Source organism: Scomber scombrus, chromosome 1, assembly GCF_963691925.1.
Source record: "Scomber scombrus chromosome 1, fScoSco1.1, whole genome shotgun sequence".
Taxonomy (NCBI): domain Eukaryota; kingdom Metazoa; phylum Chordata; class Actinopteri; order Scombriformes; family Scombridae; genus Scomber; species Scomber scombrus.
Genome location: NC_084970.1, coordinates 13,102,702 through 13,117,109, shown reverse-complemented (window position 1 = coordinate 13,117,109; position 14,408 = coordinate 13,102,702). Strand labels below are relative to the sequence as shown.

Below are 14,408 nucleotides of genomic sequence, written 5' to 3'. Positions count from 1 at the left end.
TAAAGAGAGTCAAACAGGGGATGAAAAGGATGATGGGATTGCTGCTTGCAGTAACACATTATTTCTGGCTGTTCATTGACTGTGCGTGTTTGAAGTAGAAACTTTCCAGTTCATGACACTGAGATTAAACACATCACTTAAGACATACATACTTGTGAAGAGTTTAGTAACTAATGTTTTTTTACTGGTTAATACATAGGCCTAATTTAGGCTTCTAATGCTGAATAGATCAGATATAACCCAAAAATAACAACAACTCAACTGAGGTCATTAATAAATGCTCAAATCTGCGATATAAATGTAAACATTAGTCATTACTATCGATTGTTTACATTTTTGTCCAGATGCTGCTCTTTTCCAGAAGGTCAGAGGTCAAATCGTCCATTGGCACAAACTGTCTGATCAAAAGGCAAACCAAGTGTAGAAGGATTTTTCAGAACATGGCTACCTAAAATTAGCTATCAATGATGGCTTATTACTGATCTAAAAATCATTTGGAAACTATTTATTAACAGATATCATTTATAATACTGTGACTTATTAGCAAGTGGGACCACCTCATGTTGTATCTGTTGCAGATGACAGAGTGGTGGCTCTTCGAGAAGTGTCCATTCCTCCTGCAGCTGAGATCACCATGATCATACAGGTGTGCATGTGTTGTTTTTGTCGTTGTACCTGTGCAGAATATTGAGTTTTGAGCTTTAGCCATACCAGAAGTCTATTTGGCTGCTATGGTGGCTTATGAAAATTGTCAGTCTATTAGAATTAGTATTTACCCTTATTAAACACAAATCTATTTTCAGTTGGATTTATTGTCGTTATTATTGCTAGTTATTGTGATTGTTTCGCCATCTTATTTATCACAGAATCTTTTTTGAGCCATATATTTTGATTGTAATCCTTTTACATAATCTATTTTCAGATCATCACCAATACCTTTGGGCTGATCTCCTCTGATGTTATATTCAAGGTAGTCATTTGCCCTCATGTTTAAGTTGTAGGCCTGTATCTGAATGCTTAAAGGGGACGCATACTGCATGTCTACAGAATATAATTAACAGGTTGAATCCTTAAAAACTGCAGTGAGCTGGATCATAAGTTGTTTTTGTCTGTTTCTAGATAAGAAACCACCGTGGCTGCCTGATCCCTCTGAACAGCTCGATTCCGACTAACAGCAAACATATGTAAGTCATGTGAAACTCCCAGCGTTATCCACCAATAATGAACTCAGAACCAACTCTAAAATGTCAAATCTGTATTTGATTTTATTTTACCATAATTTGCATGAGTTGTTTGTTGTATTTACAGATGTGGTTCAGGTCTTCCATTCTTGTTTTATGATTCATTATCTGTTATAGAACTATTCAGTGCATTCATTATTAAGCATTTGTGTTTTCTGGAAACATGTCTTTTTCATCACAGGCCTTATGTGCTCGAGGTAGCCAAGATCTTTCAGCATGGTAAGAGTGGACTCAACTTGATCAACACGGGATCACTAAAATACAGTTTTATATGCTATATTATAATTACAGGATCATCCCATTTCTCCCATTTATATATATGAGAAGATCACACATTTTCCCCATTAAATGTGCAGCCTGCAAATAAGAATAATAAATTCTAGTTAAGGTACAACCTGAAATAGATATATTTTGAGGTGACAGGGGGGGGAAAAGCAACACAGTATAACAAAGCATAGTTCCTGGCAAACTGCTATAAATCTGTCCTAAGTTCAGATGTTCACTAACACCTGTTATTGTCGACACTAGTATATTGTACTCTCCTGTGTATGAAGTACTGCTAAAATACACAGAGTAGTTGCAGGAGAAATGTGGTGCTGTTGAAGCGCTGTGTCTTTGTCAGCCATGTTTCCCTTCATTAGTAGTACTCATTTCTATGGCTTCATATACTGTATAGTAAAACACTAATTCAGCCTGAAGAAAAGGTTTGTTTTTTGTTTCTGTGATGATTGTGATTTTTCTGTTCCTAGTGTGTCCCAAGCCCAAGACCATCCCCATGACTGTGATCAACAAGACCATGAAGACCAGGCTACAAACTATTGACAGGAGGGTATGACACAACATATTGCAATGATACTAAAACATTGTTAGTGGTGTGGTAATGGTTCAGTAATTCAGCTGTGCTGTAAAATTATCATCTTTTGGCAGTGAAACAAATGTGCACACTCCTTAGAAATAGCAATTTGGTATGTTTTAAAATGTCAAAGAGGAGATGATCTACTTCAGACAATCTCCAGTGGGAACAACATAAATACTGTAGACTCCCTCTGGCACAGTGGAAGTCTGTATGAGCTGACGAAAGAAAGAGATGACAATGACAGAAGTTTGCAATTTAATTTAAAAAGAACAAAAAAGTCAAGTCATTTGGATTCTTGATTTCCTTTCAGATTCAGAGACTGGAAGATCTTCTGCCTCAGATCAAACTCAGGCACAATGAAAAACTAAACCAGGTATTTGAACTTTATTGCAGGCCTTCTACAGTACAGTGAATAAAGTCTTAACCGTAACATATCTGTGGAGTCACATTTGTGTCTCATTCCTGAGCACACAATAAAGCATTTTGATCACAGAAAAAGATTTTTTGCAATATTTTGTAATTATTTCTTTTTTTGTGCTCAAAATGTCCCTACACATGCTCACTGAGGCACAAATATATAAATGGTATTTGAGGCTCTTCCTACTTTCCTGCATTTTTTTTGTTGAAAAGGTGATAATATGAATTTGTGTATAATTTGTGCTATGATTAGATTACCATAAAGAGGTAATTGATTCATATGCATCTTTTTATCCACCTGACCATGACTGTATTGTTTCAGGAGATTGAATGTCTGAATCAGAAGTTGAGGTTTCTTCATAAGAGAATGCAGGTGAGTCATTCTACTCAGACATAGTAATCAGTCAGATATCTTAGATCGATACACAGGGGATACTACGGAGCCCGTAAAGGATCATGCAATATATTTTTTTTATGTTGACAGAATCGAGCGCACGTTTTATTAACTCATGTGCACGTTTAATTAAATTGTGGCCACAATATAGCTATAACGTGCGCACAAAATACTAATTTGTGGCCACGAAATAGGTATAACGTGCGCACGAAATACTAATTAATAATATTAATATCATTCCTGGACAGCTGGGTAAGCAAATGGAGCGCACCTTCTCTAGAACCTGCAATAGCCTACGTCCGGACCAAATTCTGTTCACAGTTTCAGCTTGAAATGATCTTAAAAAGCCTTTTTCCCTGATCATCTCCTTTGAAAGTAGCATCATGTGTGTCAGACTCTCAGCTGAGGGAATACATAGGTTATATGAACCGCAGTGTTTAATGATGCCACCGGACGAAGCCGTGCAGTTACAGTAGCGCTCACTGTATGTATCACGTTGCCAAGGGAACCTATAGCCTATCAGTGATCAGAATGTAGTTTGTATTGATTTGCAGGTTGTTGTTGCTCTGACTGAACTACTGAATGTGTCTGTAGTGTTCTCTGGACATTTGTCCTTCAATAAAATCACAGAAGATAAAAAGTTCACTATATTATTGATCAGTCTGATGAAATGTGCTATAATTCCTTTAAACCATTATGTTAACACTTTGATGATGTTTTATGCTCGGTCCTGAGTTGCTGAAGTCCGTTTTACACTGCTATATTACAGCTAATACAACCCTGATTAGAAAAGTGTGCAGTCCTTTATTACCACAGATAATATCTGATCAATAAAAATCATTCCACTTTGATCTGCCAAAGACTAAAGTGATTTCATAGGACAGTGTCAGAGCTTGAGCATAATGTTTAAATCAGCTGCATCAAGTTTAAAGTTTCAGAGCTCTATAATGTGTGGCTGTCACCAGAAATACGGGAGGCATTGAGAGTGCACCAAGCACCCAGGAATGATATTAATATTAACATTATTAACTAGTATTTCGTGCGCACGTTATACCTATTTCGTGGCCACGAAATAAGTAGTAAGCTATAACGTGCGCACGCATTAGTATCTCGTGGCCACGAATTAGTACTTCGTGCGCACGTTATAGCTATATTGTGGCCACAATAAAAAAACATTTTTTTTACCATGATCCTTTACGGGCTCCGTAGGATACACACAGTAACAGAGTTATTTAATCACAATTACAGACACTGCTATATGACAAGGGTTAAATGTTAGAACATATTTAACAGCATTTGTTAGCCATAAATGTAAAAGCAACTTGACACAAAGCAAGAGAGCTAAAAGTGTTCCAATGAGATCAAATCACACGTGCACGTATAAGCAACAGCTGAATCCCAAAAGTGAAAGTGATATGAAAGCTTAAGCAGAAATAACCTCCATCATGACAATCAACTGGGAGATGAGTACCACAGTTTAGTTGAAATTAAAAATGAAAGCAGAGTAAATACTAGAAAAAACAAAACAAAAACAATATCAAGAATTAAAAGAAAACAGCTTATTTTGGATTAGATGAGATGATTGATACCTGGGCAAGCACATCTTCCACACAGCTGCAACCTTGCCAAAGAGTTTACTTGTCTAAGCTGACGTCCTCCAAACACCACTTTTAATTTGAATTATAACCTCATTAATAAGCCTAATGTTCCTATTTTTTCAGAACTTATAGCGATGTTTCAATTTATTCTTCACGTCTTCGTGTTTCTTGCTGTATGCTGTTTATTTCAGTGTCATGTTCGCACACACACACACACACACACACACACACACACACACACACACACACACACACACACACACACACACACACACACACACACACACACACACACACACACACACAGACAGACAGACAGACAGACAGACACACACACACTGTCCTGCTCTGTTGCAGGTGGCAGAGTCTCACAGCTGGAAGGGGGTGCTGACCAGAGCGCCTCTGTGGTAAACCAGCTGCATCCATCATTATGTTGAGATTTTAAACAAATCATCAGTCTGAGCAGAATCTGAATGTAAGGGCTTTGAATATATTGATCACAAACTCATTTCTCTATCTCTTTTGACTGACCCCAAATATAGATTAAACACACACTTTTAAATGTCACACCTACATAGATAAATGTCTTCATGCCGTGTCCAATTACAGGTTGCAAAATGGTGATTGTACAAATAACTCCACCGACCAGTTCTGTTCTGCTTCTCTGCAACAAAAATACTTTTACAGTTTGTGTTTGCCAGAAATGGTCATTTAAGCTATCACAGCTAATACCACACATGTCGATTGTAAACTTAAGAGATACATGATAAATCTTGTCACAGACGATATTCAGCAGTTTATGGTATATGAAAGTAGACTTTGCATATTTTTCCACCTAGAAAGAAAGAAAGAAAGGAATTTAGTGTAAGGAGCAGTATATTTCTGACACGTTTGTGTTGGGACCCAGCAGATTTAGTGTAACTGTAGCCAGCCAGTGGTTTGACTTGCAGATAAAGATTGACAAATGGCATGTAATGTAACCATCATTTCTCTGTACCATGGAATCAATGAAATAAAGGAAAGAAATGGAGATGGTCTTGTCTTTTAATGACTGGCTGCAACATCCAGAAGTGGCACTTATGACTGTGTTCATTTTGATAGAATAAATATTCAAAAAGAATACACTGCTTTGTAAAATGTTTGCAGTTAGAATGAAATATAAATGCATATATTTAGCAAAAATGTGCGCCATCATGTGAACATCTTGGGCTACTTCACTTATTATTCAACAATAAAACAGTTTAGTTTCATTCTTGCTGTGCTAAAAAGTTCCTCGATTTGTGTCATTTCTTGTTAAAGTGTTTGAATTACTGGTGTTAGGGCTGTGTACTTTGACTAAAGCCCAGACTTTCTTTGTGTTAAGGTGCTGTATGGCTCAATGTCTAGTGGCTCCTGCACAAAGACATTGAAACATGATTAAAGTTAACACTTTTCTGTACTACACCATGTTTGAATGACTGAAAGATGGTGATTGGGCCATTTTTCATAAAATGCCAGAAGTTGTGTATAATATACTGCCATAGAAACGACGTCAGGTGTTGGAACTAACCAGAGACAGACGTCTGACGTCAGAGTAACCTGGAACCCTTTTTTACATTTTTGTTTGGATTGAAAAAGTGTAAGAGCACAAAATTCATCCAAAGCTAGAGTGATATTAGGAATTATGATTAAAGTATATGATGAAGCCTGATCAGAGAGGCTGCAGAAGATCAGTGTTGCTGAGGTTCGATTTTAAGTTATATTCATAGTTTATGTGCAGATCTAACTGGTTAGTTACAACAAGAAAAACAAAACCTCTAATTTATAGCATATATATAATAATGCATATTTACTGGTATATGGTAGCAGAATGTGATTGTCTTTAGTCAATTGCATGTAGGGAAACACTGTTTTTGTAATCAACTGACTTAAACACACTTTTACTGCACTAACACAACAGTACAGCAACATTATTGTTGAATATGTGTAACTAAATGCAGCACAGATGGCCTGGTTCTGAGGTCAGTCCTCTGTCAGTTTTCCAAAGACTCAGCAGTTTGTGCGAAGACTTCGGTACAAAGGAAGAGGAAGCACAGAGAGGAAGAGAGCAGTCTGCCTGCACCAAAGAGGAGCTTACGAGTGTGATTGGATGACCTGTGGTCTTATATCACACATTTGTATATAGTTTGTATACAGTTGGTACATCACAGGTACAGTACCTGTGCAGCCGACGTGATGGAACTTTATTGATTCTGTGAGCTGTCTTGACAGAAGTGTCAGGACATTTTCATTGTATTTTTTCTATGCAAGATGAGTCGGAAACTCATTCAGGGTTATTTGAGACCTCTGGCCCAGTATTTAGAGATGGCCACTGTTCACATGTGTGGTTCATAGTTCAGTGTTTGTGGTGCATCTTGCACGGTGCGTCCTGCACCTTTCTTTATTTCTTTATGCTGGCCTGTGCATCCAACATGGTGGGATTGATTTTATGAGCTCTCTTGAAAGAGGAGTCAGGACATTTTTATTGAATGATAAGGCAAGTCGAGGGAGGATTACAGCTGTGGGGACAGTGACAGAGTTGGGGATGCTTTAACCAACTCTACAACTAACTACTATTATCCACCAAAGACAGGCAGATCGACAAGGAATGACGAGTCAATAGAAGAAACCCAAGAAGACAAGAAGACAAGAAGAAGCGAGAAGGCAAGAAGAAGACAACAAGAAGACAACAAGAAGACAACAAGAATATGCAACAAGACAAGGATGGGACAATAAGAGGGCAAGAAGAAGACAAGATTGATCATGATTGTGCTCTTGCCTTTTACGATGACATCCGGTCTCAGAATATGAGAAAACAGGTCATTTTTTGTTTCTAATTGCCAGTGATTTTATTTTGTATTATTCTAAATATAAAGAAAATCAAACCATTTTAAAATTTCTGCTCACCCCTTTATGACCACGAAAAACAAAACAGCTCGTATTTTGTTTTTCAGTACTCGTTCCCGTAGTTTACTTCTTATTTTCTTATTTGTATAGTATTTTTATTATGGTCCCTGCAGTGCGCAGTGCAGCCTCCAGGCCAGCAGGGGGCTACAATGCGCCTACAAGCTGGCTGCTACCCGCCCACAAATCAAAACAACGTGGAGAAGAGCAGGGTTGGTGGCCAATTAGAAACTTGTGTTAGTTGTTCATCTTTTGAACCACAGAAATAATGACTGGAACTGGTAACAGCACTGGAGTCACTGCTGTTACTTTACAGTGAAGTTGATGTAAAACTGTGCCAGCTGCAGTCGAGTGTCCGTGACTAAATGTCTGTGAGACGGGCTCTGGTGGACTGTGCCGTGCTGTCTCTGCAGGACTCCTGTGTGTTTTATCCGTGTTGTAAAGGCTGCTTCTCAAGGATTGATGTTCAGCAGCAGGACACTAAGAGGTAAACATGTACACCCTGAAAATACAAGTTATTTCATGATGTCTCACTGACGAGTTCACATAGAGGCTGTATCAGAAGTGAATTGATGTAGCTAGAATTAAATTACCTTAAACTTCCGCTACAATGCTAATTAAAGCAAACTGTTACTAAAGCTACATGGACACTCTTTCCTCTACCCTTTCTGTCTGCCCACCACAGATACAGATGTTCCAGGTGTGGTTACAGCTGTCTGAGGGAGCAGGTGGACTACAGGTACCGTCTGTCTCTGAGGGTGACCCGGGACAACACTGTATTTGGAGTAACAGTATTTGGCAACAGCTTGAACCCATTCTTTGGCATTCATGCAAGTGGTTTACAGAGGTGAGCATGAAAATCTGTCAAGCAACTCCCATTCATATTTCTGTTTGTAGTGTATCATTTGCATTTGTATTTCACTCATCTCTTTGGCAGACTACTAAACACAGGAGATGAGGGTTTTCCAGCTTGTTGACATTTTATATTTGCAGGCAGGAAGTGATGCTTTCTTGCAGGATCTTGTTATCAACTGTTTGAGGAATCTTTTTATGGAGACCAAATTTGTGAGAATGGGCATAAAATAACATCACTTTTTTATGAAGGATTTGAATTGGTTTTATTTGTGTGGTATCTTTATTTTCTCCATTTAACTTATAAAAGTATCATAACAAAGTAGAGCCAAATTTAATCAATTGTTGGCAAACCAGATACTGTAAGCAGATCTTTAAAAGTGGACTATCTCTGTTTAATTATGTATAGTTATAAACATCTAATTTATTCATGCATTTGTTTGTTTAACACATATAAAGTCTCTGTCCCTGGTCAGGCTTTGAAATCAAGCACAAAACAATTAGACACAAAACAGATTTGGGTTAAAAACAACTGTGGTGACAAAACTGTGTGTGAGTTTATATGCATGTAGATATGTAGTGTAGAGTTCTGTGTGCCTTGTTTGATGCTCACATATGCTGAGGTAGCATGGCTGCCACTGACAGGAGCAGAACAAGCTATTAAATGAAAATGCTGGTGGTTCTGTGGCTAGGTTGACTTGTAGTTCATTAGAGAAGATTTTGGAGAAAAGTAGCAGGAGGAGAGTTAAGACCATAGTTTGAAGGTGTTGTCTAAAAGTGTGTTGAATGATAGTTTACGATGTTAAGATGCACCAGCATTCCTTGTTTTATGTATTTCATATGTGTTTTTTTGTTGTTTGAATTGAATTTGACTCTTTAGTTTGTAATGTAGTCTTTTAATGTAGTCATAAAGTCCTCTTGCTCTGTATCTGAAGCATGACATTATTCTCTGAGTTGTTTCTAACCTTACTCTTTTACATGTCTCTGTGTAAACTACCACCAGAAAAAGGTTAAGCAGAGATTAACTAGATCTTGACAAACAACTAACAACTTGACCCATCTAGTCTCTTGAGTCAGTTTAGTTTGTAGACTGTGGCCTCAACCACAGTGAAACTTACTAAATATGTGACATTAGCTGTGTGAAATAGCACCTTGGTTATTTTTTTAGCCACAGTGCTTAAAAAGGAGGTTAATGTTTAATGTCAGAAAAGTTTATATTTTGTAAATTTTTCTGATATTAGCTTTCGATTCAAGCGATTTCAGAGAGAATACATTTTACCAATGTTTAATGTGATCAGCTTGTTAACAGTTTGCATTTTTGTTGTGTCTGTCATTTTGTAGGTTGGTGGAGAACTTGGACAGACCAGCTGATCCATCAACCAGATCCGCTTTGTTGGTGAAGGCTGTCAAAGACTGTTTTATTGGCAGACATTTTATCTTTGGAATACAGGTACAATTACACTGGGTATTGGATTATCCTAATTGGTCATAATAGGCATGTACCAATACTGAAAATATTTTAAAATCAGATTGATACCAGGCTTAAATTATTTGTCAAAATTGTTCCCCCAAGTTTTGTCTGACAGGTCAACAAACATCAGGTAATGTTCGCAAAGTACATTAATGTGCTGATGATCTTTGGTCTCACTAAGATTTTTAAATTCCTCATTTATTTTTTAGTCCAACATAGTGGCATCTAATTGACTTACCCCTTTAAATGTAATGTTATATTTGATGAGATGTCTAACCTGTTGTAGCTTCAAAACCGGTTGTCAGTTGTAACAATAATACAATTACACCTTGAGTAAGTAACCCTGATCTATATCATCAGGGTAGCTGTTCCACACAGTAACAAATCAAGTCGAGTCAAGAATAGTGTAAAGCCGTCAGAGAGACTCAACAACATGTGCAAAATGTGTATTCTGTTAAATTTTATTTGCATTTCAGGCTGCTTGATCTCAACCCTTGCTGGTCTTGTCTTTCCCATACAGGTAGCAGGAACAGAAAGTGGGCCATGGTTAGGAGGGCATGCTCTGAATGGCTCCAACAATACAGACCCAGCTCAGTTTATTGCTAGTCAGATGATTCTCCCAAAAGCTACAGGCCTGGGAGGCTGCTCGGTAGTTAGTTATTATCGGATCCTTCTTCAGAAAGCTGCTGAATATGAGCAGGAATCCACTGATCCCAGCAAAACCTACAGACCCCCATCAACGACCCCCCTGATGATTCCTCATCATTCTTCAACCAGCAGCTTCAATAATGCCACACTCTCTGACTCAGGTCTTCTTTTCTGGTCACTGCAAAGGTAATGAATTTAAGAACAATAAGTTAGACATTTAGACAAGTTAGATGCTTCACTGCAATATTGGATGAATTGTTCACTGTTATTACATATGGTTACATTTGCTTTTGTTTTCATTCTAGATCACAGCACAAAGACTGCACCCTTACTCCCACCTCACCATGGGATCAATCACTAGGACTAGTTACTTCATCAGCAGAGCAGGAGGAAGGCTGCAGTACTCAGGACAGTGGAGATGAGAGCAGCAAACAAACAGACAACAAAAAAACACCACGTCATGCACAGAGAGGCTGCCTGGATAATCATAATGTCAAAGAAGAAAAAGTGCCATCATCCCTTCTTCCTTTAGACAGCAGTTATTGCAACAGTCAATCATTTGCCAAATGCTCATACTCATCTATTGAAAATGCTGTTGGAAACACCCCCATCCTGAACACTTGGTTCAGTCCCTCCCCAGTTAGCCACAAAAAGGATCTACCACTCACCTCCGAGGCAAAGCGATTTTCTACTGAAACACTCACCAAAATATTTTTGTCAGGCTCTGTGGCTTGGGAGGATTTACCTTTTTCTGAGAGTCTCTCAGAGTTTTTGTGTGAGGAAAACAAAGATTTTGACAGAGTTAGTGAAACCCATGTGCCTCTAAATGTGAAATGTCAAAGAGAAACAACAAGAAACAACCTGAGCTCAGGAACTCAAGACAAGAACTCATCAATTGAATCCATTTCTGTTTGTCAGAGTAACACGCATATGACAGAAAGTCACTCACAAACAGTACTGGATATCACTAATACAACTGCACAGAGTAACAGTAGTACCAGACATGATTTATCTGACCGGGCATATCAGGACCAAGCCAGCAACTTTTTTTCTGATGAGTGTAATCAGGAGGACGAGAAACCCATTTCTCTTTTTCTTGAAAACAATAAAGAGGAGCAGTTTGAAGGGGATGTTTACAATTGTTCAGCAGACCTATTCAGTAGCTCACCAACAGATCCGAACACAACGATGCGTAATGTGCATTCAGAAACTGTCAGGACAACCACAGAAGTATGCACACCTGTTTACAGGTCAGATAAACAGTACCTGAGAGGTGAAAGGTGGGCTAAAGGCCAACATTTAACACCAGACAAGCAGGAACTAAAGAGGAACAAATGCATCAGCAGAGATAGTTATGACAGTTTAGTTCCACAAGACAGTCAAGATCAGAACAAGGATAAAACAGCTACTGCAGATATGATCCAGTGTGAGTATTCACAGACTCTTGACTTCATCCCTTCCTCTCAGTCCACCCCCACTATAAAAGTACCTGTTGAGTCAGGATCACCTACCTCTTCGCACAGGACCTGGAAATTAGGTGGATTTAGTTCACAAACTGATGGGCGAGATTCTTCTTTTCTTTACAGAAATCTGCCTGCATTGGTCAGTAAAAAGCCAGCTATGGTCCCCTCTTTTCCTCATAAATTAAACAGTGTCAGTGCTGACCAGCATGGCAGAGAGTCTACAAAAGAAAACTTGGTATGTGGCATGACACCCAGCAGACACAGTTACAGATTCACCAAAAAAAGGAAGTTCTGGAAACCTGACAAGCAGAAACACCATCTGCTGGCCCTGCAGCACCCGAGAATCCAGAGAGGGGCTTTAAACATGGCGTCAAGAGGAAAGACAAACCACAAATGTGACACAAGTGTTTGTGATTTGACTGTGGGTGATTATGAGGGCAATGACATAATTGTTCCTCCTACTCCTGCTGCTAAAACACAACGGAGCATGAAGCCCAGAAGAAGGAAGACTAATAATAACAGCAGTAATTTGGGTTGTACGTTGGAGGGGCAGCAGGCAGATGAAGTTAGCTGTAAAAGAACTCTGTTGGACCAAACTCTCATGTCCTCATCGACAGGTCCGGCACAAACAGGATATCATGTCTTTAGTCAGCCTTGTGACAGTGAGGCAGAATGCTGTGATAAAATCATAAGAGTTGATGAAAAGAATTTGGATGGATCTAATGGTTACCTGCTTGATGATGAGAACGAGGCATGTGATTGGTCCAGAGATCTGTTCTCTGACTCTCTGACATAGTGATAGGCCCTACATTTGTGTTGAGTACTACTGCTGCTGCTACCACCAATACTACTCCATTACTGTGTGGAATGATCTAGGAATAGAGCACATATATTAAATACTAAAGATGGGAGAGGGGCTGTTGAAATGTACTGTATGGCAGGAAACGCCTTACTTGCTCTGTTTTCTGTTATATGCACAAAATCTCTAAGCATATGTAGACACCTCTTATATTTTGTTGGTTCAGCTGCACCAGCAAGTCATTGCTAATAGGTGCATTAAGTCAAGATTTCAGCCACACAATCTCCTTTAACAAACATTGACAGTAGCCTCTGTGTTGGACCTCACTAATGCTCTTGTTGGTAAATGGGAATTAATCTAAAATACTGTTGAATGCCTTCCAAGAGCCTTCTGTTGCAGCGGTGGGTGAGATGTACAACAATCATTTATTTATTAATTTATTTATATTCTGGGTGTCCTAATAATTTTAGAGATATATTTCAAAAAGAAGAAACTCCTGCACACTGTCCACTTTTAAATGTATTAAGCTTTTATTGGAAATGTGTCATGTAGCTAGTAAAAGCTTCGTCAGATGAACTTTTAAATATATTCAGGTCTGTCTTTGTGTGTGTGTGTGTTTGTGTGTGTGTGTGTGTGTGTGTGTGTGTGTGTGTGTGTGTGTGTGTGTGTGTGTGTGTGTGTGTGTGTGTGTGTGTGTGTGTGTGTGTGTGTGTGTGTGTGTGTGTGTGTGTGTGTGTGTATTTATATTCTGATCTCTAGCCTACTTGTCAAAATAGGCCCCCTGAGGCATTAGGATTACACCAATGTATATTGTGTAATATTTTATTTATATTTTTATCTGAGGGCACTTTTCAACTCGGCTCTAGGTGGGCGGCCATCTGCCTTGACCAGGTGGGGTTTAGTGTTGCCATCTTCGATTTGGGTCCCTTTCGTGTAGAGTTGCAGAAAAGAAAACTGTGATTAATTGATCTGGAACAATACAAGAGAAAAACTAAAAAATCAACCATCCAAAAATATAGGCTCATTTGAATGTTTTTGTGTTCTCAAATTAGTCAGTTCTGTAAAAATTAGCCTGGGGGCATCAATCCATTTATACCGTATATAAATGTAACGTCATGACGGCTCCTCAACAGTGAAGCCTACACATCTGGATCGCCCCCTGGTGGCTGACTGCAGAATATTCCATAAATCCAGCCCCCTCTATGTTAGCAGACGGGGCATGAGCCAAACTAAAGCGCACATCAAACACATTCTTCTTACAGATACATGTTGTCGTCCCAGTGCTCATGATTTCTGATGAGTATGCCTTTAATTTGTTATATGATTATTTTTTTTAAATATTGAACATAATATACAGTCATTCCACTTCATTAAACAAAATAAAGAAAATGTAGATATTAAGAAAACATTTGCAATAGAAACAACATTAATATTACACTATTATTTCCATGTTATATGGTATTTAGCCTGATATAGCATTTGGGATTTGTAGGAAAAGGAATGAGGGCGCAGGTGACCTTTGGTGTCATTTGTTCAAATTAACGCGCTGCAGTAACTTATCGCTTCATCACTGTAAAAGTTAACAGGTCAGAAAATAGCGTCATAAATGTTATAGAGAGTCTTGTATGATGGCATTTCAGGTTTTGTAACTGGGCTAATTTTTTAACAAAAATTTAAAAAGAAAAAAAGAAAAAAAACGTGCCCCGGAAGCTCTTCACGCTCATGCCACGTCAGAGCTACCAAAAGT

The 14,408-nt window shown here is 38.5% G+C and overlaps 1 protein-coding gene across 1 annotated transcript; it reads left to right on the top strand.

Moving 5' to 3' along the window:
• Positions 1–7,661: 7,661 nt before the first annotated feature.
• Positions 7,662–13,307, top strand: ddias (DNA damage-induced apoptosis suppressor). Its single transcript, XM_062417226.1, has 5 exons — positions 7,662–7,915; positions 8,114–8,275; positions 9,622–9,730; positions 10,272–10,585; positions 10,705–13,307. Exons 1-5 carry the CDS (start codon positions 7,794–7,796, stop codon positions 12,656–12,658), a joined length of 2,661 nt encoding a protein of 886 aa, XP_062273210.1. The 5' UTR covers positions 7,662–7,793; the 3' UTR covers positions 12,659–13,307.
• Positions 13,308–14,408: the final 1,101 nt, after the last annotated feature.

Bases quoted from the DNA above. Each gene is read 5' to 3' on its own strand.
- ddias (XM_062417226.1), top strand. From the start codon at position 7,794: ATGTCTGTGAGACGGGCTCTGGTGGACTGTGCCGTGCTGTCTCTGCAG. The intron at 8,276-9,621 runs GTGAGCATGAAA...GTCATTTTGTAG, and splicing joins CATGCAAGTGGTTTACAGAG to GTTGGTGGAGAACTTGGACA. The intron at 10,586-10,704 runs GTAATGAATTTA...TTTTCATTCTAG, and splicing joins CTTTTCTGGTCACTGCAAAG to ATCACAGCACAAAGACTGCA.